The 24,839-nt window shown below is 38.5% G+C and overlaps 1 protein-coding gene across 3 annotated transcripts in view; it reads left to right on the plus strand.

Annotated features, from left to right (window-relative positions):
- TMEM245 (transmembrane protein 245) overlaps window positions 1-24,839 on the plus strand; it is a 103,352-nt gene that overhangs the window by 30,418 nt on the left and 48,095 nt on the right. For 2 of the 3 annotated variants that reach the window (XM_017863780.1, XM_017863782.1), the window contains 5 exons: window positions 42-275; window positions 3,710-3,879; window positions 5,031-5,054; window positions 10,097-10,201; window positions 17,074-17,156. In XM_017863780.1, coding sequence (XP_017719269.1) covers window positions 42-275; window positions 3,710-3,879; window positions 5,031-5,054; window positions 10,097-10,201; window positions 17,074-17,156 — 616 coding nt within the window. The remainder of the gene's footprint in view (window positions 1-41; window positions 276-3,709; window positions 3,880-5,030; window positions 5,055-10,096; window positions 10,202-17,073; window positions 17,157-24,839) is intronic. The other variant, XM_017863781.1, reaches the window with a different exon arrangement.

The following is a 24,839-nucleotide window of genomic DNA, read 5'->3' on the forward strand; positions in this document are numbered from 1 at the left end:
CGGACTAATATGGTGTGTGGTGTTTTTCTTTCCCTTTTCAGAAGCATTGGACAGGGGAGAATCCCCTCCAACATTGTCCACCTCCCCTTCACCCTCCTCCCCTTCACCTACTTCCCCTTCACCCACTCTGGGCAGACGAAGGCCTGAAATAGGAACATTTCTTAGAAAGAAGAAAACTAGTGACATCTACTTCGTGTCTCTGGTTTGGGCCATTGTCGTCGTGCAGATCTGGTTGAACCTGTGGATTGTACAGTTGCTGCCGGTGCCTGTTGCAGGTCATTATCTGGTTAAGTATGATCTTGTCTTGTCTTTGAAGATTTTTTTCTTCTTTTTTTACTTTTGGATTTTAATATTTGAGATAAATTTACTGTCTTGCAAAGTAAAACAGTCTTACGTTTGCATTCAAATAGTAAACACTATTTTGTTAATTTATTACTTTGATGCATCTTTAATATTTCACTTTTTTTTTCTTTTTTCTTTTTTTGAGACCGAGTCTCACACAGGCTGGAGTGCAGTGGCGCAATCTTGGCTCACTGCAAGCTCCGCCTCCCAGGTTCACGCCATTCTCCTGCCTCAGCCTCCCAAGTAGCTGGGACTATAGGTGCCAGCCACCATGCCCGGCTAATTTTTTTTATTTTTGGTAGAGACAGGGTTTCACCATGTTAGCCAGGATGGTCTCGATCTCCTGACCTCGTGATCTGCCCACCTCTGCCTCCCAAAGTGCTGGGATTATAGGCGTGAGCCACTGTGTCCAGCCAATATTTCACTTTTAAGCTCAGAAAATGTGTTTAGCCTCTTACAGTTTCATGTAGTATTTGAGATTGATAGCTCCATGTAGAGATTTGACTATTTAGCCATCCATGATTCTGTGGAGGAGAATGTTAACAATCATCTGTGTTTTGGAATTTGAAGATCGAATGATTTTTTTTTTCTTTTTTTTTTGAGATGGAGTCTCACTCTGTCACCCAGGCTGGATTGTGATGGTGTGACCTCGGCTCACTGCAGCCTCCGCCTCCTGGGTTCAAATGATTCTCCCGCCTCAGCCTCCTCAGTTTCTGGGACTACAGGCACGCGCCACCACCCCTGGCTAATTTTTTGTATTTTTAGTAGTGGTGGGATTTCACCATGTTGGCCAGGCCGGTCTCGAATCCTTACCTCAAGTCATCTGCTCACCTCCGCCTCCCAAAGTGCTGGCATTACAGGAGTGAGCCCTTGCACCCAGCTGAGATTGAATGATTTTTGAGAGCTACTCTTAGGGAAGCACATTTTACCTTGCCTTTTTAATTCAAAGGAAATGTAGGTTTTGAGAAATATATGTATGTAAAGTCTTGTGATTTGTTTGACAGAAAAATTAAATTACATGTATGTATATATTATATGTATTACATCAAAATGGAATCATAGTTTTCCATAATCCATTAAATCAGGTCTTTGTATCTTAATGCTGTGGTAATTTAAGGCCCACCAGTTTTAATTCTGTCTAAAACTGTTTTTCTTCTAAGACTAGAAAGAGTAAAGAAGAGTTTTCTCTGACAGTTGCATTGTAGAAACATCTTTTACCTAATACTTTCCTGATTATTTGGGCTTTCCTCTTGTGGCAGCCATATTTTGTGCCAAATTCATTGAGTCCTCAATGGCTGCTGTGGATTTTGCCATCTGGGTACCTCCTACATTTGATTACTCCTTATTTCCTATGTCAAGGTTTTTCATATTGATTAAAACGTAATCTGATTTTTGAAAGCTGTTCTCCACCGTAGTCTAAAAGTCTAAACTTATTGGCGCATTTACCTTCTAGATCATTAGTTCTCATCACTTATTTTTATTTTTCCTCACTAAATTGGATAGTTAATTAAATAGGCATTTTTTTTTAAACATTTATTATGACCAGAGCACAGTATAGTAGTGCCTGTCCTCAGGGAGCATACAATATAAATGGTTGAAGTGTGTATCTGTTTTTTTTTTTTTTTTTTTTTTGAGATAGGGTCTCACTTTGTCACTCAGTCACCACAGCCTCGATCTCTCAGGCTCAAGTGATCCTCCTGCCTCAGTCCCCCACCAGATAGCTGAGACTACAGGTGCGTGCCACTGGCTTTTTTTTTTTTGAGACGGAGTCTTGCTCTGTTGCCCAAGTGGGAGTGCAGTGATGTGATCTCGACTTATTGCAAGCTCCGCCTCCCAGGTTCACGCCATTCTCCTGCCTCAGCCTCCCGAGTAGCTGGGACTAGAGGCGCCCACCACCACGCCTGGCTAATTTTTTGTATTTTTAGTAGAGACGGGGTTTCGCTGTGTTAGCCAGGATGGTCTCGATCTCCTGACTTTGTGAGCCGCCCACCTCAACCTCCCAAAGTGCTGGGATTAACAGGTGTGAGCCACTGAACCTGGCCACCACTGGCTGTTTTTTTTGTATTTTTTGTAGTTTGCCATGTTGTCCAGGCTGGTCTCAAACTCTTGGACTCAAGCAATCCTCCTACTTTGGCTTCCCAAAGTGCTGGGACTACAGGTGTGAGCCACCATGCCCGGCCTATATCTGGTTCTTGTGTCCTCAAACAACTTCTGTTAGGCAGTTCGAACAAGATACAGCTTTAATTAAGCAAGTCAGAGAGCAGATACCATCGCCATGCTTCCTATTAAACTAAGTGGAGCAGTTTAAATTGCTCTTCTAGATTGTTCCATACTTTGTTTTTTTCCAGATGATTTTACTGTGCTGGCAAACTGTGTCAGATGCTGTTGCAACTCTCTTTTCCTTAAAGTTTGTTAGCAGGAATTTCATTTCTCTTAGTCGTAGCTTAATCTTCTGGTCACCATAGGAATTTGACATGATCTTGGGAGAGCAGGCTGTGAATAAGGTGGCCCCTAAAAGCTGTTCTACAGCTTGTAATTACCTGGACTTAGAGAAACTATAGGAGCTCTTCTAGGACTTTTTTAGGGATTTAAAAATGGTAATAAAGGAATTGTTGAACTTGTGTGTAACACTGAGCTCATGGTTCAAAACAGCAAATTGTGAACCTTTAGGTTATAAGGCCAGAGCTAAGAACACAAATCTCTAGAGTTAGGGAAATTATATACTGATTGAGATCCAGGGTCCAAACTTCAAGGCAAGCCTCACAGTTGAGTAACACTTCCTTCTGGCCCTACCACCTTCTTCATTGGCTTCTAACAGGAAGCTTAACCTCTGCTTGAAGGCCACTTCACTGCCCAACTCCAGGAGGAGATGGTGTGGTCTGAGAGTGGTCCCCACTGAAGTTGCAGTGCACAGCCTTGGGCCATTTGTTGCAGCCGAGCAGCTAAGGAAAACAAGAAAGTTTGACGAACAACTGTAAAAGCCAAGGAGATGAGGAAATGTCAGGGTTTTGTATTCTTTACTCAGGAAGGGGGAAAATATGTGAGGGGCCAGAATTATAGTCACTGAAATCTTCACGATAAGAGTATCTTATGTTTATATGGGCCATAACATAATCCCAGACTCTTCAAGGATTCAGACTTCATGAAGAAGATAATATATAGGCAGCTGGGGACGGTTTGAAAAGTTACTTCGTCCAGTTCCATCTGTGTGGAATAGTTTGAGTCCCACCCTGCTTTTTAACATTGATCTTCTTTTTAATACTAGCTTTGCTATTTTAGAAAGGTCATGTGAAATTAAGGAACCTTTTCATGTTACAACTTGTTAATCTATATTTTGTTTATATTTGTATTTTTTACCTTTTTTTAGTCTGGATACTCAAAAAGCTTGTCATTCACTTTGGAGTTGTGGACTTCCTGGAGAAACACTACCATGTGTGGTGGGGTGTTACAGAAAGCTTCCTGAAGGAGCGGCAGGGAGCTCTCGCGCCTTGGCCCATTGTCGGGCTTGGAAAATTCTTGTTAAAAGTTGATAGCAAGGTATTGTATTTTAAGGACTTGAGCTGTCTTACTGGAGTTAATATATTTCATGGTTTGAAATCTTCCATTCCATGTGTTTATATTGTAACTGTTGATAACACGTTTAATATCTAATTCTATGATGAAAGTTTAACGTTTAAAATTATGGTTTACACAAGGATAAGATGGGTTTACTTTAAATAAGGCTTGTGTAAGTATTTTTTCCTCATAAAAATGGGAGAAATGGATCTTCTGATTCAATTCTCTTATTATATTAGGACCAAATTGAAATCCAGAGAGGTTAAGTGATTTGCCTAAAATTATGTAGCTAGGCAGTGGCTCAGTTTAGTGAATATTTTTGGAGTAATTCCCATGTGTCAGATACTGTATTAAGTCCTATGGAAAATCAGATGAATCATGGAAAACCAGATACAGAAGCCTTGTTTATTGGGGAAAGACAGCAATTCATAAAAATTCAGAGATGGTGGTTAGATTTGGAGCCTTAGTGGTTAAAGAGCATGGACTATGAATCCATAAAGTTTCCTAACCTTTCTGTGCGTTGGTTTCCATACCAGTAAAATAGGTACAATAGAACCTACCTCCTAGAGTGGTGGTAAGGGTTAAATGAGGTAATATATGTAAAATCCCTAGATCATTACCTGGTACACAGTAAGCTCTATGTAAGTATTAGGAATTTGTGTAGGAAAAGTGTGTACAGAATACAGTGGCAGCACTGAGCAAGAAATGACTCACTGTTAATAGGGTCATGAGAAAGGGAAGGGCAGCAGAGGAAATGATACTGGAGCAAGTTTTGAAGCACAGGTGGGAGTTTCGTAGGTAGACATGACCAGAAGGGCAAGCAGACGGAGCAGTGCAAAGGCATGGAGACACTAAGCCTATGGGCATGCAGGTTATTTTATGTATTTTTAATTGTTGGATTCCCAACAAAGATGTGGTTATCATTTCAATCATTATATATCTTAAAGGAATACTACATTCTCTTGATTTTAAAACTTTGTTGTGCTAGATTTTCCATCCCTAGTTTTTCTTTTGTCTGGGACAGTCACCTTCTCATGCTTTCCTTTTCTTTTCTTTTCATACTGTGATTGCATTCTCTAATGATATTCCACTGTTCTTATCTTCTCTTTCTCACCTTACCCACTATCCTCAAGCTCTGGCACTGGCTAAATAAGAAGGTAAATGAACACCCAGATGTTGGTTTTTACTATTGGATTCTGTAATGCCCCCGTATCGCCTTTCTCACTCTGTTTCTGTCCATGTGTCAAACTAAGTTTTTGTTTTCAAGTTTTAATTATAAGCTATGGAAGGTCGTGAAGCATGAATACTATCACAATATAATTTGCTAAAAACTCAGCAAAGGCTGTCTATGATATGGATGGCATCTCCTTGCTCAAGTGTAAGAAATTCTGTCTCCTAGTCCTTTTGTGCACTGTAAATGATTTTCATTCCTTTTCAGTTATGTAAATGTGGCTCAGCCTGACATTCTAGTCTCCTTTGATGTGTGAAAACACATTAGGCAATAGTTATTGTAAGGGCAAGAGAGAACTCTCTGTTTGCTACTTTTTCTATAAAAGACACAGGAATTTTTAAAAAAGACGAATCTGTGAATTATTTGTATGGTTTCCTTGGCAGATAATTTTATATATTGTCTTTTTTAAAATAACTAGTATTTCAGAATTTATTTTTAACTTAGATTGTAGTCATGACCTGTGACATTGAATTTTGTGTTTTCTCCAAGGTATGAGGTTGTATCTGTGGTAAATACTTCACATGATTGGCATGGCATTATAATTCAGTTTTAATAACTTCAGTAAAGGCTAATCCAGATATATTAGGAATGTTCTACCTTGACATATAGTCCACATATTGTAATGTTTAAATTAATTTTAATGAATCAAATAGCCAGGCATAGTGGCACACACTTGTAGTTCTAACTACCCAGGAGACTGAGGCAGGAGGGTTGTTTGAGCCCAGGAATTCAAGGTTGCAGTGACCAATAATTGCGCCATTGCACTCCAGCCTGGGTGACAGCAAGACCCTGTTTCTTAAAAAAATAATAATAATTTCAATGAATCTCTAGGACAGATAGTAAGAGATGACATGATTTATATATGTTGTGTTTAAACATAATAAAACTACATATATATATATATATTTTGTGGAAATACTATATCAGGCCTTAAGAAAGATGTGGTACTTCTTGAAAATAGATCAAAATGAGACTTTTGGATGGGTTAGGATTTCATTTTTTTCTGTTGAAATGGAGGAGAGGGGAGACTTGACAATGCCTAAAGTTTTAAACTTGGGTTGAAAAGAAGCATTGTGTAAAATAAACACTCCCACAGTCTCACATGGTTGTATATATATCTCCATTCCCTAAAAAACTAGTATGGGTAAGCAAGTTCAATCCTTGGCAAATGATGTGCAAATATAAGTCACATTTTAAAATTTTGACCAAAGAAGGTGGTTTCTAAAAAATTTTTATTTGTTTTAATTGTCTTTTAGAGACAGGGTCTTGCTCTGTTGCTCAGGCTGGAGTGCAGTGGCACAATGAAAGCTCACTGCAACTGTGAACTCCTGGGCTCAAGCGATCAAAGTAGGTGGTTTCGTACTTTTCTTCAATTTGTGTTATATTGAAATGAAATTGCCCTCAAGAGATGGGGAAAGGAGAACTAAATTCATTGGATTAAATTTGATTTAACCTTCAGTGGACTAAATGAGCTAGGTTACCTAATTCATGAGCTTAATTCATAACTGAATCATTGAGTTAATTTTCAAAGATCTCTAAGATCAAGTACCTGTTTTCTTTCCTTTGATGATTCCATGTAACATAGTAAAGCACTGGTGTAAAGATAGAGTAACTGCTTGAGATTTTGAGTGAGTATATTCCAAGAAAGGACATACATAAGTTGAGAACTATTTTATTATATTACATCACATCTCAAAGTCAGAAAATTGCAGCACTGGGTAATTTTGGTATGTAGAAATTTCAAGTGGAGTGAATTAGGAAACCAATTCGAGAGAAGAGAGGATGAGAGAGCACACATAGGTTAATTGAAATGTAACCCAGAGTTATTTGTTTTAGTTCTTTTCCTTTTTTGTTTTTTTGTTTTTAAATTTGAGACAGGATCTCGCTGTGTCACCCAGGCTGGAGTGCAGTGACGTGATCTTGACTCACTACAACTTCCACCTCCCAGGCTCAAGCAGTCTTCCCACGTCAGCCTCCTAAGTAGCTGGGACCACAGGTGTGCACCACCATGCCTGGTGGTTTTTTTTTTTTGTTTTTTGTTTTGGTATTTTTAGTAGAGACGGGGTTTTGCTATGTTGCCCAGGCTGGTCTTGAACTCCTTAGCTCAAGTGATCAGCCTGCCTCAGCCTCCCAAAGTGTTAGGATTATAGGCGTGAGCCACTGCACTTGGCCTTGTTTTATTTCTTGGTATTGATTATTTGCACTAAAACTCAAGTGAAATTTTGTTTAAAAACAAAGCAAAATGAAACATCTGTAGGCCCAGAATAATGAAAGAGAAGAAAAACTCAGTAGTGGAATACTCTCTTAATAGCTTGATAAATAAGGGCAGTTAGTGTAAAAGTTTTAGAATACCTTTTGGTGTAACTATAAATTTACTGACATCTCTAAATTTAAAAAAACGCATGCCCATCATTCTAATTTGAAACATTCAGAATGTCATTTTAAAATTATTTCTCTTCTCTTTTGAAAATAAACTTAAAAAATTAAAGTCACTTCTCAGTCTTTCAGCATGGAAAGATTGGGAACATTTAGAGAGTTGGTAATTTCCATGCGAGGGCAGGTGGATTGGTTTCCTTTGCCCAAAGCAGGACGTGGGACAGGATCAGCCTCATGAGATAGCACCTCTGGCGTTTGGTCCCCTTCTCCATTGCTTCCTCTCTTTATGTTTCTCTTCCTCTCTCCGAGTTGCTGTTTCTTTGTGAGTCTTGTACTATTCAGTCTTTCAGGGAGTTGGTTCATCTTTTCCTCCTAAGTTTTTTATCCTCTTTGCTTTTTTTCCTCTTTTGGTCCTTAGTTTTATGTACCAACTCCCCCCATCCCCATTTTTTTTCCTCTTGACTCTGTTTCCTTTTATTCTCTCTGTTTCCTTTTATTCTTGAATCAGTCTTAGTCTCTGTTTCTTGTCCTGTTCTCAGCTAACTTAACTGGCCACATGTGATGAAAACAACTTCTTAGCTTCTTTTTTGAGCATCTTAAATAATTTTGTTTATTTTAAATTTTAATGAAACATCCAACCCTCACTGTCATCCCTTGGATATACATTTTTATTTAGGTGACTGTGAATTTTTTTCTACCTTTATGGCTTGTGTTAGAAAAATTTTACCCTAACTTAAAACTAAAAAATTTGATATTGTAATGTCAATGTACATAATATGTTTTGAATATTTTACGTTTTACATGTTAAAATACTCAAATATGTTTCTAAATAGAATATCATTTACATTTAAAATACATTTCAGGATATGACTTTTCTGAAAAAAATAGAGGCTCCTACATTATTTTCAGAAATTGTAATTTGTGGTTAAAAATATAGTCTTAATTTTGAAATTACTTTATTTATGCTTGCTTATTCAAACACGTAGTAATTGAATGCTTACCACATGCTAAGCACTTAGATTTTGGAGATACAAAGAGGAGTGATACAAACCTAGCTCTTTCCTCAGGAAGCTGCCTCGGAAACTAGTTTTTCAGTTGGTTTCTAATTGTGAAAGTTTTCAGTTTCATTGATTTTAGAATTTAACTTCGGAATATGACATCTGACCTTCCATATCTTAGAAACCTGTTATTCCTTTTTTTTAATCTGCATTGTCTTTGATGCTTTGGTAGCATGCACTGAAAATTAACTCTTCTGTTTGAAGCTGTAATTGTCAAGATTAAAGATTAACTTTTTATCTTTGAGTTCACTTTAGCGTTGATCTCTTAGTGACAGTGTCCTTGATGAAAAACAGATAAGGGGGGCACAAGCTTATAAATGTCGAGTGAAAGTAAATATTGCAGCAGTCATGTTGTTTTTTCAACCAACATTCTTTGCTTTTGGATGTTTAATTCACTGTTTGGAGAGCATAAATCAGATCTAAATTAAGAATAACTTATTTAGCAATGCTGTTGCTCATGTTGGGGTTGAGCGGTGCATTGTGGTGTTTCAGCAGTTATTAATCTAGTTAAATGTAGTTTTGAGATGTTAGATAGTAGCTTTGCATGAAAGGAATTCTAGCAATCTATCAAGTATATATTCTGAAAACACAAGTTGTTTAAAATGTAGGATTATTTGTGGTTGTGAAAGATGAGGGAAGTTATAGCAAGACAATGTCAGATAGCATTTAGGGAAAGCACAATTTTAATTATTGATTAAGGAACAGCTACTATATTGATTAATTTATATCAATTACAATCATGTCATAAAGCTTATGTTTTCAGAATAATAGAAACTTAAGTAGAATATCAGATTTTGAAAAGCATTTTATTATGTATTATGAAATATTTCAAACATAAAAAGATGTAAAGAATACCCATTTATCTATCGGCAACTCCCTCCTTAGTAAAACAAATTAACCTGAAGCCTGTTTTGTGCCCCTCCTTGATTGTGCATTCACCTCCCAACCCCTAGCTCCTTGGGCAACTTATCTTTGTTATTTTATCATTGCCTTAACATTCGATTTTCTTTATTACTGCTTTTGTAATTCTAATGATATCAAATGGAAAAAATATTTTGAATATGCAACTCCTCTTTTAATTTGCTCCAATTTTATCTGTGTTTTTTAGGCTATGCCTGTATTATAAGAGGCATACTTTTGCTAAAGTCGTGCATATTTGTTAAACTGATGATACAGCTTCATGAGATTTTAGGTCAGCTAATGGATTGTCAATATTTTGTTTAGAATCCTTACCAGGTTATAAATTACAATTTGAAACATAGATATCCTACAGTTTGAGAATTTGAACATAGATATAGGTTATGTTGAAATCGACTGCCTTTTTCTTAGCTATGACAGTAATAAACTATATAACAACAGCAGTAATGAGTACTGTGAAGTTTTTAAAGTCGCTTAAAGCTTTTATTGCTTTAATTATTATGCCATAATTTGCTTTGCCATGCTGAAGATCCTGTTTTGTCTTTGATAATTGAGTATATGTATTTTTAAAGTTCTACTTTAAAGATAAGTAATTCTCTTTTTCATTTTTGTGCAGATGATCATCTGGTTGGAGAAGATGTTAGATAAAATAATTAGCATTTTCATCATATTTTTGTTAGTGATAGGAACTCTTCTTTTAGCCCTACTCCTGACTGCAAAGGTAGAGTACAATAATTATTATTCTCATTAATAAACCCTTAATTGTTAGAATTGTAGTCTGGATAAAAAGCTAGCAGAAGCAGCACGGAAAAATGTTAACTTATAAGTATGTACACTAGCTAAAGGATTTATGATTTGTATATTACTAATTTTGCCATGAATTTGCCTAGTATTTTCTTTTCAGACCTCTTTTACATGCATTTTTATTTTTTCAAAACCCTTGGGAGGAAATACAAATAAAAAAATGAGATAATGAAGAACAAGTGGTGCTTTCTTTTTTTTTTTTTAATAGGAGAATTAGGATCTGGTCTCATGAATTCTAATCTGGTTAGCACTCTTCACTAGATCAGAATTTGCTGATTAGCACATTCCATCCTTGTCTCATTGATCCTTCTTCTGATATATACCATAGCACCTTTATTTCTCACTTCCCAGGTCCTTCCAGCTTACAGTTCCTTTCCCCATTTCCATCTCATCAAAGAAAATTATTCTGTAAAGCACACCTAAAATGTTATCTTTATAGTGATACCTCTTACTTTTTTTTTTAGGCTTATCAAGTCTGACAAGTTTTTTTCCTCCCACTTTTATAGTACCTTTTAATCTTTATTTTATCTGAACCATATCAAACTCCACAACCCAGATTTTGGTATATTGTTTTCAAGGAATTGGTGAAGCTTATGTGAAATCATGGATCCAAATTTTTTTTTATTCCTTTAGTCCCATAGAGACCTGTTGGTAACTGTAATTGATACTCTAATTAACCAGTTTGCTAAAGAACTGCATTATTTCTTAAGTGGCATCTCCGCTTGGAAGTCCTATTCTTAGTGTCAGCTTCAGTACACCCTCAAGCTATCTTATCATTTGGTTCTGAAAGCCTCCTCTTCTTGTACTTCTGTTTCAGTCTATGTATAGTTCCTGTCTGTTCTTTGGGTATTAATTATGTGTAGTTTTGTATATATACTGTGCAGACTTATTTAGAGGCTTTGTTTTTGTCATATTTTGCTTAAGCCTGCTACTGTGTAATCTTACATTCCAGTTCTTCATTAGAGAAAGCTTTCATTAGTGTGGTCTTTCATTTCCCTTTCTCCTCTCTCCTACACTTCTATTCTACTTTTCCTTCTTTGTCCCTTTGCATAGCATCTTTTGCCTGGCCATCTCAGTTTTATCTTTTAAGTCTTTTTTCTTTGTTCATCCCCTGCTTCAGTGAGCTTTTGCTTCTCTAAACTTTGATAACAAGTATTACTGAACCATTTCTTTCTGGGTGTAGAATTCATCCAAACTGAGCTTTTGAAGGAACCTTATGGGTTATCTAATTCATTCTCCCGGCCAAGAAAGCTGTCGTTCTCTGAAACATTCATGACAATGTCTACTTGAATGTTTAATAGACATCTCAAATGTAACGTGTCAGAGACTGAATTCCAGACCTTCCTCCACTTGTCTGTTCTTCTCATAGTCTTCAGTGACAACTCCATTCTTCTGCTTGCTCAAATGAAAAGTCTCAGGGTCATCTTTGACTACTGTCTTTGTTTTGTATCCACATCTAGTTTGCCAGAAAATCCTTTTTGGCTCCTCTTTACTAATATGTCCTGGGATAATAGCAGGTTGAGGATGTCAGGTAATTCCTTTCCACAGAAATCAAGAATAAAACAGCATGAAATTATTAAAAACACCATTTAAAAGCATTAGAAAATGACCAGGTAGGCAACCAGGAGATCTTTCATTGATGAAAAGCTGCTACTGTAGCTAGTAAAAACAGATACCTTTTCTTTATAGGTAAAAACAGGTGGCATTCTCACATGGGCAGCAAAACCTGCAGCTTTTCTTGAAGGAAGTGTTCTTTGATGCACAGATGTGTTTAGGTTTAGTGTAGCTTCATTTGTCAGTTTTTGCCTTCGTTGCCTGTGCTTTTGGTGTCAGGTCCAGTTGGAGATGAGCAGAGCTTCAGACACCTGTGGGGCAATATCAAACGTTCTAGCAGACATGTAATAGGCATCCCAGAAGATGAGAAGAGGAAGAGAAAAAGGTAGAAAAAATTATTTGAAGAGATATTGCCAAAAAATTTCCCATGTTTGGTGAAAAACATTAACAGATCCAAGAAGTTCAACAAACCTTCAGTAGAATAAGCATATGCAAACACAAAACCATACCTAGCTACATCATAGTCAAACTGCCGAAAGACAAAGATAAAAAGAAAATCTGGAAGGAAGCAAGAGAAAAATTACACATCACAAACAGGGGAACAATACATTTAGTGACTTAATTCTCTTAATAAACAGCAAAGACTAAAAGACATTGGAGTAACATATTTAAAGTCATGGAGAGAAATCTCTGTCAAACAATACTTTTATAGTCAGTGAAACTGTTGTTCCAAAGTAAAGGCAAAATGAAAACATTTCTAGATAAACAGATACTGAATTTTTTGATAGCAGACCTGCACTTATATGGAAAGCTAACAGAATTCCTTTGGGGTGAAGATAAATGACTCCAGAAATAATCTGGATCCAAAGAAAGGAATGAAAGCACTTGGAAAATATGTGGGTTATATTTTCCCCTGTCTTCTTTTAATTTATTTAAACAAATATGACTATTTAAAGAAAAATAGAAATACTCTAGTGGCCTTTATAACATATATAGATGAGTTATGCATATATAAAACCATAGCACAAAGAAGAGGGCTGGAAAGTGGAACTGTACTGGTGTGAAGTTCTTAAAATATTTGCCTGGATATAAGTCAATATTAACTGGAAGTAGGTTGTGATAAAAGCTGAGATAAGATTTAGATAAGTTAAACAGCAGGCAATAAATAGCCTAAGGATTAGGGGAACTAAAATGGTATACTAAAATTTGTTGAACACAAAAGGCAGTGCAGGAAGAACAGAGGACCAATAGAGATGGGACAAATAGAAAGCAAATAGCAAAACAGCAGACCTAAACCTGGTCATGACAATACTTAGGTTACATGAGAAGCAACTAAACAGTCAAAAAGCAGAGATTGTCAGACTGAATATAAAATGCAAGTTCCAACTTGCTTTTGGTATCTGTTAGAGACACACTTTAAATTCAAAGTCACAGGAAGGTTGATAGTAAAAATATTAAAAAACATATACTGCAAACTGTCCACAGAAAATACGTGCAGTTGATTATATATTATCAGACAAAATAGATTGTCAAAAAGAAATACTACTAGAGGCAAATTAAGGACTTTTCATATGGATAAGAGTTAATATTACCATAAGATAACAGTTATAAATGTATATACTCCTAACAGCGGAGCTCTAAAATACATGAAATCAAACATTCAGAATTAAGAGGAGAAATAAATATATGATTATAGTTCAGGATTCAATACTCCTTGCAATAATTGAGGGACTAAGTAGTTAGAAAATCATAAGGATATTTAGAAGCCTTTTAAAATCCTGTCAGTCGGCTGGGTGTGGTGGCTTATGCCTGTAATCCCAGGACTTTGGGAAGATGAGGCAGGTGGATCCCTTGACTCCAGGAGTTTTAAGACCAACCTAGGCAACATGACAAAATCCCATCTCTACAAAGAATAGAAAAAATTAGTTGGGCTTGGTGGCTTAAGCCTATAGTCCCAGCTACTTGAGAGGCTGAGGTGGGAGGATTGCTTGATCCCGGGAGGTTGAGGCTGCAGTGAGCTGTGATCGTGTCACTGCACCTCAGTCTGGATGACAGGCGAGAGTTTGTCTCAAAAGAAAGCAAAAACAAAAACAAAACACACACCAAAAAATGCAGTCAGTCAACTTGACCTAATTAACAATTAGAAATCACGTTCTTTTCAAGAAAACATGGGATACTCACCAGAATAAACAATATGTTCCATACATTTGGAAGTATTAGGCAAGGCACAGTGGTACACACCTGTTATCTCAGCTACCTGGGAGGCTGAGGCAGGAGGATTGCTTGAGCCCAGGAGTTTGAGACCAGCCTAGGCAGCATAAGGAGACCCTTATGTTTAAAAAATTAGGTGGGCATCGTGGTACATGCCTGTAGTCCCAGCTACTTAGGAGGTTGAGGTGGGAAGATTGCTTGAGCCTGGGAGGTGGAGGCTGCAGTGAGCCGTGATTGCACCAGTGCACTCCAGGCTGAGTGACAGAGCGAGATGACTGTCTTAAACAAAAAAAGAAAAAATGAAGCATTTCCTGACACAATTAAAATTAGAAATCAGTAATAGAAATTTAGGAAATGTCCAAATATTTAGAAATTAAGCAACATACTTCTAAACCTGTGAATCGAATAAATTTCGAAGGAAATTAGAAGATTTTAAAATGGAAGAAAAGCCGTTGTGTATCAGAAGTTGTGGGATGAAGCTGAAGCAGTGTCTTGTTGGAAATTTATGGCATTAAATGCTTATATTTGAAAAAGGAAAATCAGTGACCTAAGTTTCCACCTTCAGAAGCTAGCAAATAATAGCAAATTAATCCAAAGTAAGTGAAAGGAAGGAAATAATAAGGGTCGAGTGCAGATCAAGGAAATTTGAAATGGAGAAACAATAGTAAACATTTTAACTCAAAAGCTGGTTCTTTGAAAAACACCAATAAAATTGACAAATTTTTAGCCAGACTGATGAAGAAAAAAGGAAAGAAGATACAAATTATCAATATCAAGTACAAAAGAGGAAACATCTCTGCATATCTCATGGATCTTAAAAAGATAAGGGAATATTGTGAACAACTTTATGCCAACAAGTTTGATAACATTAAATGGAGAAATTCCTTGTAGAGAAGGAATGGAACAGACTGAAGAAGAAGTAGAAAAATTGTAGCCCAATATGAGGACAAGAAATTGAATTAGTGTTTGAAAATCTTCCTACCAAGAAACACTCAGGCCCAGATGGTTTCACTGTTGAGTTTTATCAAACATGTAGTGAAGAAATACTGCCTGTTCTACACAATGTTGTTCAGTTAGCAAAGAAGTAACGCCAGCTCATTTTATGAGGCTAGTATTGCCCAGATAACCAAAGTCAAAGGCATTTACAGAAGGGAAACTGCAGACCAATATCCCTTATAAATAGACACAAAAATTCTTAACAAAACGTTAACAGATTAAATCCTGCAATATGTAAAAAGGAAAATGCATCTATGTGAGGTTTATTTCGGGAATGTAAAACCCGTTTAACATCCAACAGTTGGTTAATGTAAGATAGCTCTCAAATCGAATCACTTCTTTTTCAGTACCGCTACTGCCCTGCTCAAAGCTATCCCTGTTCTTTCTTGAATTGTTCCTTAGCCTCATTTAGTGTGTTTTCAACACAGCGTCCAAAGTTACTTTAAACATCTAAGTAAGATTATATCCCCTAGTTTACAGCCATCTCGTTTTCCATATCCCACAAAATGCTAACCTAAGTCCTCACAAGAACGTGTCAGGCCTTATTCATTCTGGCTGTATTTTAGGCATTGCACCTGAGTTGATTATCTCTTCATTGTGTCTGAAATCAGTTTCTTTTCCCCTTCTTGGTACAGTTTGTATTTTGTGTTCTTCCTACTTTTCTGGGGCCTGATAGAATTGGAAGTGGTATCACTTGATGGCTTAGCTGGCTATGTATCTTTGTTAGGATATCTAGACTCTGGTCTGTTCTGGGTTGGTATGTGACTTGCCCTAGTGATTTTGCTACTTGGTTAATCTCATACCCATGCCCATGGAAAAATACCATCAATCTTTGTACTGTATGGCTCAATTCCTTGCATTCTGTGGAACTTTCACTGCAGAAAGGGACGGAGATGAGGGGTGGGTGTGGGTGGGGGACTTTGATCTCTTTCCTCTGATTTGTTCTTTTCTCCCTCATTACACTTTCTTTCCCTCTGTCATCAGAAAAGGATAAGGATGTGGCTTCTTTTCTCCCTGTTACCAGTGAGTTGTAATATATTTGTCAGCTCACCTGTGTGGCTCCTGGGTGATGGGTCAGTTTAGGAGTGAGCTGTTACGCCTCTCTGTTGTGCTCCAAAATGTTTTGTTTCTTTACCTGATGGCTGAGTTCCAAATTGTATCAGATTATGTTTCTTTCCTTGTTTGGATGTCCTGGGTGAAAAAAAATTTTTTTCAACTGGTTAATTCCCATTTTATCCCCCTCATTTTGTTGGTTATTGGGCAAGGTAAATTCAGAGGTGCAGCTTCTGTTGGCTTTTTTTACCCAGAAACCTTACTTAGTTGCAGCTGGGTGTGGTGGTTCACACCTGTAATCCCAGCACTTTGGGAGGCCAAGGTGGGTGGATTGCTTGAGGTCAGGAGTTCAAGACCAGCCTGGTCAACATGGCAAAACCTTGTTTCTACTAAAAATACAAAATTAGACAGGCATAGTGGCAAGTGCCTATAATCCCAGCTACTCAGGAGGCTGAGGCATGGGAATCGCTTGAACCTGGGAGGTGGAGGTTGCAGTGAGATGAGATCGTGCCACTGCACTCCAGCCAGCCTGGATGACAGAGCGAGAATCGGGCTGAAAAAAAACCCAAAAAAACCCTTAGTTCCTTATTTGCCTGTTTGTCTCACACTACATGACGAACCTGTTAGCTCACAAAGTGCTGGTATTGCTTACATAGATATACAAACACATGTATACAATATATTCATGTGAATGAAATGTATGCACATATATGTGTCAAGTATTCGAACATATCTATGTATTTTTTTCTTAAGTCATTTGTTGAACAGGGAGCTAGCATGTACTTTTTATTTCCCATAGGGTGCATCATTAGATATAATGTATAGTAACTTTGAGGTGCATGTTTCTAAATTAATTAAAGCAAAGATGTGTATTTATTTGGCTCTCAAAGCATTGTTCCAATAATAGAGTAGAAAAATAAATGTTAAATTGGGTTTTTTTTTACTAAGATTCTTTTCTCTTTATCCGTAATACAGGTACATCAAGAGAGTGTACACATGATTGAAGTCACAAGTAATTTGATTAATGAAACTCTAGCAAATCATCCTGAGTGGGCAAAGTAAGAATATTGTTTTGAAAAAGAAGACAGATGAATAACCTAATTTCAGCATCTGTTTGTATGAAATGACCTTCATTGATGCAGCTGCATTAGAAGATAAAAGATAGGGTTTGCCAGAGCTTTGACAAATATTGTCATTTTTGCAGAAGAATGGCATATAATACAGAGGGTGGGAGGAAAGTGCTCAGGATTTTAGGTAAAATTTATGGTAAATGATACTTTATGTTTTATAATTGAGGTTTACAGCATGTTTATAATTTACAAAGCACTGTCATCTTTTTTTTTTTTTTTTTTTTTTTTTGAGACAGAGTCTTGCTCTGTCGTCCAAGCTGGAGTGCAGTGGTGCGATCTCCTGGGTTCACGCCATTCTCCTGCCTCAGCCTCCCAAGTAGCTGGGACTGTAGGCACCTGCCACCACGCCCGGCTAATTTTTTGTATTTTTAGTAGAGATGGGGTTTCACCATGTTAGCCAAGATGGTCTTGATCGCCTGACCTCATGATCTGCCCACCTCGGCCTCCCAAAGTGCTGGGATTACAGGCGTGAGCCACTGCGCCCAGCCACTTTCATCTATCTTATGTCATTCGTTCCTCACAGTGACTGTGTGAGATAGATTGAAGAGATTATCCCCATTTTACACAGGAGGAAACAAGATCAAAGGGTAAGGAACTTGAGATAATAATCCCCCAGTGGCAGAGTCATTTATAACCACTGCTCCCGATCAACTGAAGGAAAGTTTCCACTATAACGTGCAAGCTGCAACTCCTCAACTTTCTATATAATTTTTAAATTTATGTTATTTATTTATTTATTTTTAAGAAATGAGGTCTCACCATGTTGTCCAGGCTGATCTTGAACTCCTGGGCTCAAGCAGTTCTCCTGCTTTAGCCTCTGGAGTAGCTGGGACTACAGGTGTATACCACCACGCCCCGTTTTATAATTCTTGACATATTCCCATATTGTATTATTTTTGAGGAAGGATAGGTGAACTATGGCCTAGGGCCAAATTCATCCACCTCCTTTTGTGTTGGGAACCAGCCTCAACACCACCCATAGGGTACCTGAAGTCCGGTGGTGACAAAGAAATGAGAAGAGACAGGTTAAGAGTTCATAAAGGTGGGAGTCAGGGGCCAGTTGTGTAATGGAGGCTGCAAAAGGCACCGAGCTCTGGTCTCCACACTATTTAATAGTCACTTAGATCTAAGAAACAGATGTTCAGGGTGAAACGGTGAAAGGGAGGCAATACGTCGTAAGTGTAATCTATAGCAATAGCAGTTTAAATGAATCTCCTTTGTGCTCAAACAGCATATCTTTAACTTACTGGAGAGTAGCTAGTGGGGCATAACTAGGAGCCTGCACGTCTGTCCACATTCCAGTATAGTATTTCAAAGGAGTGTCTTTCTCCTTGAACACAGTGTTTACAGAGAAGAGAGCAGGTCTCGCTCTGAGTATGGGAACATTATGGCAATTAGCAGGCTTTCCTCCTCAGAGGCCTATTGTGGCTTTCCACAACTTACTGTCCCATATTTTTATGGCACCCCACAAGCCTTTTTCCCAACACTTTTGTAAATAAAGTTTTAGTGGAACATACCTGTGTCTACTCGTTTACATATATTCTCCGGCTGTTTTGTGGTTTCAAGGACAAACAGAGTTGAGAAGCTGTGGCCGAGAGTATATGTTCTGCAGAGCCTAAAATATTTACTCTCTGGTTCTTTACAGAAAAATTTGCCAGCTTCTGTTTTATAGGATCTCTGTGTACGTGTTTAATTTGGCTTCGGGAAGAAGGATTTTCAGTTTTTGTGGGGGATGCTCAGCAGAGCTGTGTTATCCACATAACAACTTGATGACACATTGTATGACCTGCCTTTTATTAACCTCAACAGTCATAAGTCAGGAAATATTCTGCCAGTTTTAGGCTTATAAGTTGAGATTTAACTTGATTTTTTCCTTTGCCTCTACTTTATTATTTTCTATAAAACCTGCCTAGGATATTACTTGAACTTGATTTAGAATAATACTTGATTTTTTTTTTTTTTTTTTTTTTTTTTTTTGAGACAGGGTCTTGCTCTGTCACCCAGGCTGGAGTACAGTGGCGCAGTTGTGTCTCACTGCAGGCTTGATATCCTGGGCTCAATCAATCCTCGCACTTGAGTCTCCTGAGTAGCTGGGACTACAGGCATGAGCCACTATACTCGGCTAATTTTTATATCTTTTGTAGGGGTTTCACCATGTTTCCTAGGCTGGTCTTGAACTCCTGGGCTCAAGTGATCTTCTCTCCTCAGCCTCCCAAAGTGCCGGGATTATAGGCATGAGCCACTGCACCTGGCCTATTTGAATCTTCGTAAAAGAAGTGTGTTTCTTTTGAAATATAAATTGTGGTATATTTATGCAGTGAAATATTACTCAGCATTGGGAAAAAAATGGACTAATGATACATATACCAACATGGATGACTCTCAAAATAAATATGCTGGCCGGGTGCGGTGGCTCATGCCTGTAATCCCAGCACTTTGGGAGGCCGAGGAGGTCTGATTACCTGAGGTCAGGAGTTTGAGACCGGCGTGGCCAATGTGGTGAAACCCCGTCCCTACTAAAAGTACAAAAATGAACTGGGTGTGGTGGTACACACCTATAATCCCAGCTACTTGGGAGGCTGACACACGTGAATCATTTGAACTTGGGAGATGGCGGTTGCAGTGAGCCAAGATTGTGCCACTGCACTCTAGCCTGGGCAATAGAGTAAGATTCTGTCTCAAAAAAACAACAAAAAAGTATGCTGAGTGAAAAAATTTGTGCAAAAAATCCGAATGGTACGATTTCATTTATTTAAAGTTCTAGGAAATGCGGACTAATCTGTAGTGACAGTAAGATTAATGGTTGCCTGTGGATTGGGGTGGAGCTCTAGGGAGGACATATATACAGGTGCAAGGAAATTTTGGGGAGTGATAGATATGTTTATTGTTTTGATTAAGGATATAAGAAGAGAAGTAGAATCATCAGATTTCATTCTAGAACAGGCTTTTCAGCTGCTTTGTGGAGAAAAGATTGAAGGTATACAAGATGTGAGCCTTTGAGACAAATTAAAAGCTTCTAGAGTAAACCGGATAAGAAGTGACAGAACCCTGAACTGTAGACAGTTTCAGTGGAGGTGAACAGGAGGGACAGATTTATAAGGTCTTGAGGGCTTAGTTGGTGATTAATTGGATATAAGAGGAAGAAATCTAGCATGACTCATGTTTCTAGCTTTGGAAATTACTGAGTGATGATGGATTCACCAAGATAGGAAATAGAAGAGCAGATTTGGTAGGGAAACTAATTCACCTGTTTACCTGTTGAGTTTGAGGTGACTGTTATAAGTAGAGGCATCCAGTAGGCTGTTGACTATGTAGGTATGAGGTTCAGGAGAGATGGGGTGAAGTTAAAAAATGGGCAGTTGCTGTGTAAGTCCAGGAATCAGACAAGAGGTCTGGGTTGGATCTTGAGTTTTGAGAAGCATCAGCATAAAGAAAGAATGTATATAAGGTACGGAGAGGATGTCTGGAGGTGTGCCCTGTGGGTATCTTAAGCCTTTAAGGGTGAGCAAAAAACAATAGGTTGACAAAGGAAAATGAGAATGGGCTATGAGAAAGGTAAGAGGAAAACCAAGGAAAGAGAACATTTTGGGAAAGTAGTAGTGGTCAGCAATATCAAATTGCTGCAGAAATTTGTAAGAGTGAAATTGGATTTAGCAACTGCAAGAGCAGTTCATTAATTAATTAATTGGTGTAGCAGAGGCCCATTAGATTGCAGTGTGTTGAGAAATTATTGGGAACAAGGAAGTAGAGAAAGCAGATATAGACTTCTCTTTCCCAAGTTTGCCTATGGAACGTAGCTGGGAGGGAGGTATAGAGCAGTTTTGTTTAATTTTTTAAGATGGAGAAGCCTTGTTTATATGCTCCAGGGAAAGAACTGGTAGAGTGGAAGGGGTTTAATATTAGGAGAGAGATAATTCTTAGTGCATTTCTCTGAGGATGAAGCATGAGATGAATCCATGGCATGAATGGAACAACTGGGGAAAGCAGGTCAGAGTGGGTATGGATATAAATACTGTGAGTTCAGTGGAGTGGGGAAGGTGGGAAATTAGGGGCCATATATCTTTGAAGTAAGAAGTGAGGTCTTCTGTCCTCTGGCTCTTTGGATATAATACATTTTAAAAGGAGGATGGGAAAAAGGAGGAACCAACATATATCAGGTATGGGATTTTAGGAAGGAGCCATCTGGGATCTAGGCAAGTAGATAGAGCCTTTCATGGGATGATAAACCTTCCAAGTGTTGTCCTCTAGGACTCAGCCTCAGCCTTTACATCCAGAGGGCTCCTTTTCTTTGGGTCATTCTTCTGTACTGGAAGTAAATGCAGAGCCCTTCTGTACTGGTTTTGAATAGCAGTAGCATTCTCTGCAACTGTAACAAAGGCACACTATCTGAGCAGCTCCAGATCAGATAGTAGAAGAAAGGTTTTTTTTTTGTCTTTTGTTTGAAATTTTGAAGTCATAATTATAGATTCACAGGGAGTTGCAAAGACCCATATATACAGGGAAGACCCATATACTCTTCACCCCACCTCCTCCAGTGTTGTCATCTTGCATAACTGTATTACAATAAAACCGGGAAATTGGCATTGCTATAATACACTTCAGATTTCATCATATGTGTAGCTTTATGTCAGCTATCAACACGGTACAGAACTGTTCCATTGCAGGCTTCTTCCCCTTACCAGCCACACGCACCCTCTATCCTCTCCTTCAAGATTTCCCTAACTCTTAGCAACCACTAATCAGTTCTCCATAGCTATAAAATCATTTTGAGAGTAATACGTAAATCCATTCATGGAGTACGCAGGCTTTTGAGATTGGATTTTTGTTGCTTAGCATAATTCTCTTGAAGCTCATCCAAGATGTTGTATATATCAAGTTTATTCCTTTTTGTTGCTGAGTAATGTTCCATTTAGGAAGTTTTTTTGTTTTTGTTTTTGTTTTGACACAAAGTCTCACTCTTACCCAGGTTGGAGTGCAGTGGTGTGATCTTGGCTCAATGCAACCTTCACCTCCCGGGTTCAAGCGATTCTTCTGCCTCCTAAGTAGCCAGAATTACAGTCACGCACGCACCACCACGCCCAGCTAATTTTTATGTTTTAGAGGGTTTTACATGTTGGCCAGGCTGGTGATGAACTCCTGACCTCAAGTGATCCACCCGCCTCGACCTCCCAAAAGGAAGGCTTTTTAAAGCTGCTTAGACTTTGATGATTCATGGAAGGTCTGATTCTTTTGCAGCAGATAAGTGGGAATGGGATTGGAAATAGTAGGGATTGGCATGAAATAATGATAATGGTTTCCTCCAACTCTCAGTACTCTGGATTCTGTCAGGAGGAGGGCAGTTGACCTTGTGAGGGATTCATGTAGATACTCCTAGTGGAGAAGGTACAGTTAAGAATAAGTCCAGATGTACTTTCTTCCAACTTGGTGTGGTTTTATATGGCCCATGTAGTCCCTTGACTTCCGCTGGATGTGCCTCGTAAGCTGGTGGGTAAATTAGACAGATTAGGATCATCTTAGTGGAGCTCTAAAGAAAATGAGGTTGATGCACATCCTGATTCTTGTCTTCGGCAGTTCTGTTAGTTGAGAGCTCATTTTCTGCTTTCTCCTGACTTGTCTCAAGCCTGATTCATGTGTCTTAGGACCCTCATTAGGAGATGGTACTGAAATGGTTCTCAGTTGCGCTTATCCCTTTGCTTACTTGGGAGAAACCCAGTAGGCTAAACTAAGTTGTTTTTAATCAGGGTTGTTCTCTGGGTAGGTCGTAGGTGATAGAGATTAACCTTTACCCAGGAAGGTGAGGGCAGACCAGTCTAAACTGTAGGGCATTGGTTTCTGCTGAGGAATCCCTCTTGAGTGAGTAGGGGAGTTAGCGATAGGCTGAGGCAGTGAATCTCCAAGGAAGGAGCTCAGTTCAGGGCCTGTAGGTGTATAAGGCCAGAGTACAACCCAGCTAAGACGGCTCCTGTGTTTCTGGCCCCATGTCTCCTGAGGGAGGCTGGGACTGAGCCAGTGCCTCTACCTTGTCCCCAGAACAGCTCCTCTCATTTGTTGCTCTTAGGAAACCTGTGTGAGTACATTGAGAAAGTGTTTTCAAAATGGCCAGTAAGACATTTTCCCAGGCCCAGTAGATGTTTGTGAATCATTAAGGATCTGTCCAGATACCTCTATGAATCTTCACACTTTTTTTTTTTTTCTTGAGATGGAGTCTTGCCATGCCACCCAAGCTGGAATGCAGTGGCATGATCTCCGCTCACTGCAATCTCTGCCTCCCGGGTTCAAGCGATTGTCCTGCCTCAGCCTCCCAAGTAGCTGGGACTATAGGTGCACACCACCACACCTGGCTAATTTTTTCACTTTTAATAGAGATGGGGTTTCACTGTGTTGGCCAGGCTAGTCACGAACTACTGACCTCAGGTGATCCACCTGCCTTGGCCTCTCAAAGTGTTGGGATTACAGGCGTGAGCCACTGTGCCCTGCCCATCTTCACACTTGTAAATAACACTACAGGATTAGTGTTATCAGTATAATATATAATATCAATATAATACCAGTATATCAATATCACATCAATTATGAGTTACCATATAATTGAAAATATTTAGCAATCCCTTCAAGCCACTGATGAATTTATAAAGGAGTAATTTAAAAGCTACCTAATTTCTCCCAAATCACATTTCAGTTTAGTGATCCAGATTTCCTGTTTATATCCTTATACTGTACATTATTATATTTGTGTCTCTAAAATTTTGAAATTTTGACTTGCTGAGAAATTTTTTTTTTTGAGACAGCCTTGCCCTTTTGCCCAGGCTGGAGGGTAGTGGCGTGATCTTGGCTCACTGCAACCTCTCCCTCCTGGGCTCAAGTGATTCCTGTGCCTCAGGCTCCTGAGTAGCTGGGACTACAGTTGTGTGCAACCACGCCCAGCTAATTTTTGTATTTTTTAGTATTTTTGTATTTTTTGCCTTGTTGGCCAGGCTGGTCTCAAACTTCTGGCCTCAAGTGATCCGCCCGCCTTGGTCTCCCGAAGTGCTGGGATTACAGGCATGAACCAGCGTGCTGACCTTGCTGAGAAATATTTGAATGGATTGAGGAATTTGCCAAGAAGTTTCACAGATACTTTATTTGGAGTGTGGGGCAAACTGGTTAATACTTACGATTCAAACCTACTGATTTAATAGTCTACTTTTTAATTCATTCAAAGATCTCTTATTTTTTCTACTTAAAGACCACTTTCCTAGGCACCCATACTTTGTGGCTGTCAGTGGTAACTGACTTTCTCTTTATGACCATCTTTCTCATACACAGCACATAAAGCTGCAGTGAGTTGAGGATGTTGCACATTTGACTTTACCTAATTGACCCTTTTATGTTAGATTTGTAGGATGTGTCATTTTGGGGCCTCAGGAAAGTAAATGACTAGCTTCTTCTTGCCTTCACCTTTTGGCTTCACTTTGGAATAGCTGAAATGAGGACTGTTAAATTTGTGAATGTCAACATCTCCAGCATATAATATTATTAAAAGGAACAATTTAGAGAATATGTGAACATATTTTCTCTTGTGGAAACACTAGGGTTGTGTAAAGGATTCTTGATTAAGGTATATGGTGCAGC

This window comes from Rhinopithecus bieti, unplaced genomic scaffold, assembly GCF_001698545.2.
Source record: "Rhinopithecus bieti isolate Rb0 unplaced genomic scaffold, ASM169854v2 scaffold_73599, whole genome shotgun sequence".
Classification (NCBI taxonomy): Eukaryota; Metazoa; Chordata; class Mammalia; order Primates; family Cercopithecidae; genus Rhinopithecus; species Rhinopithecus bieti.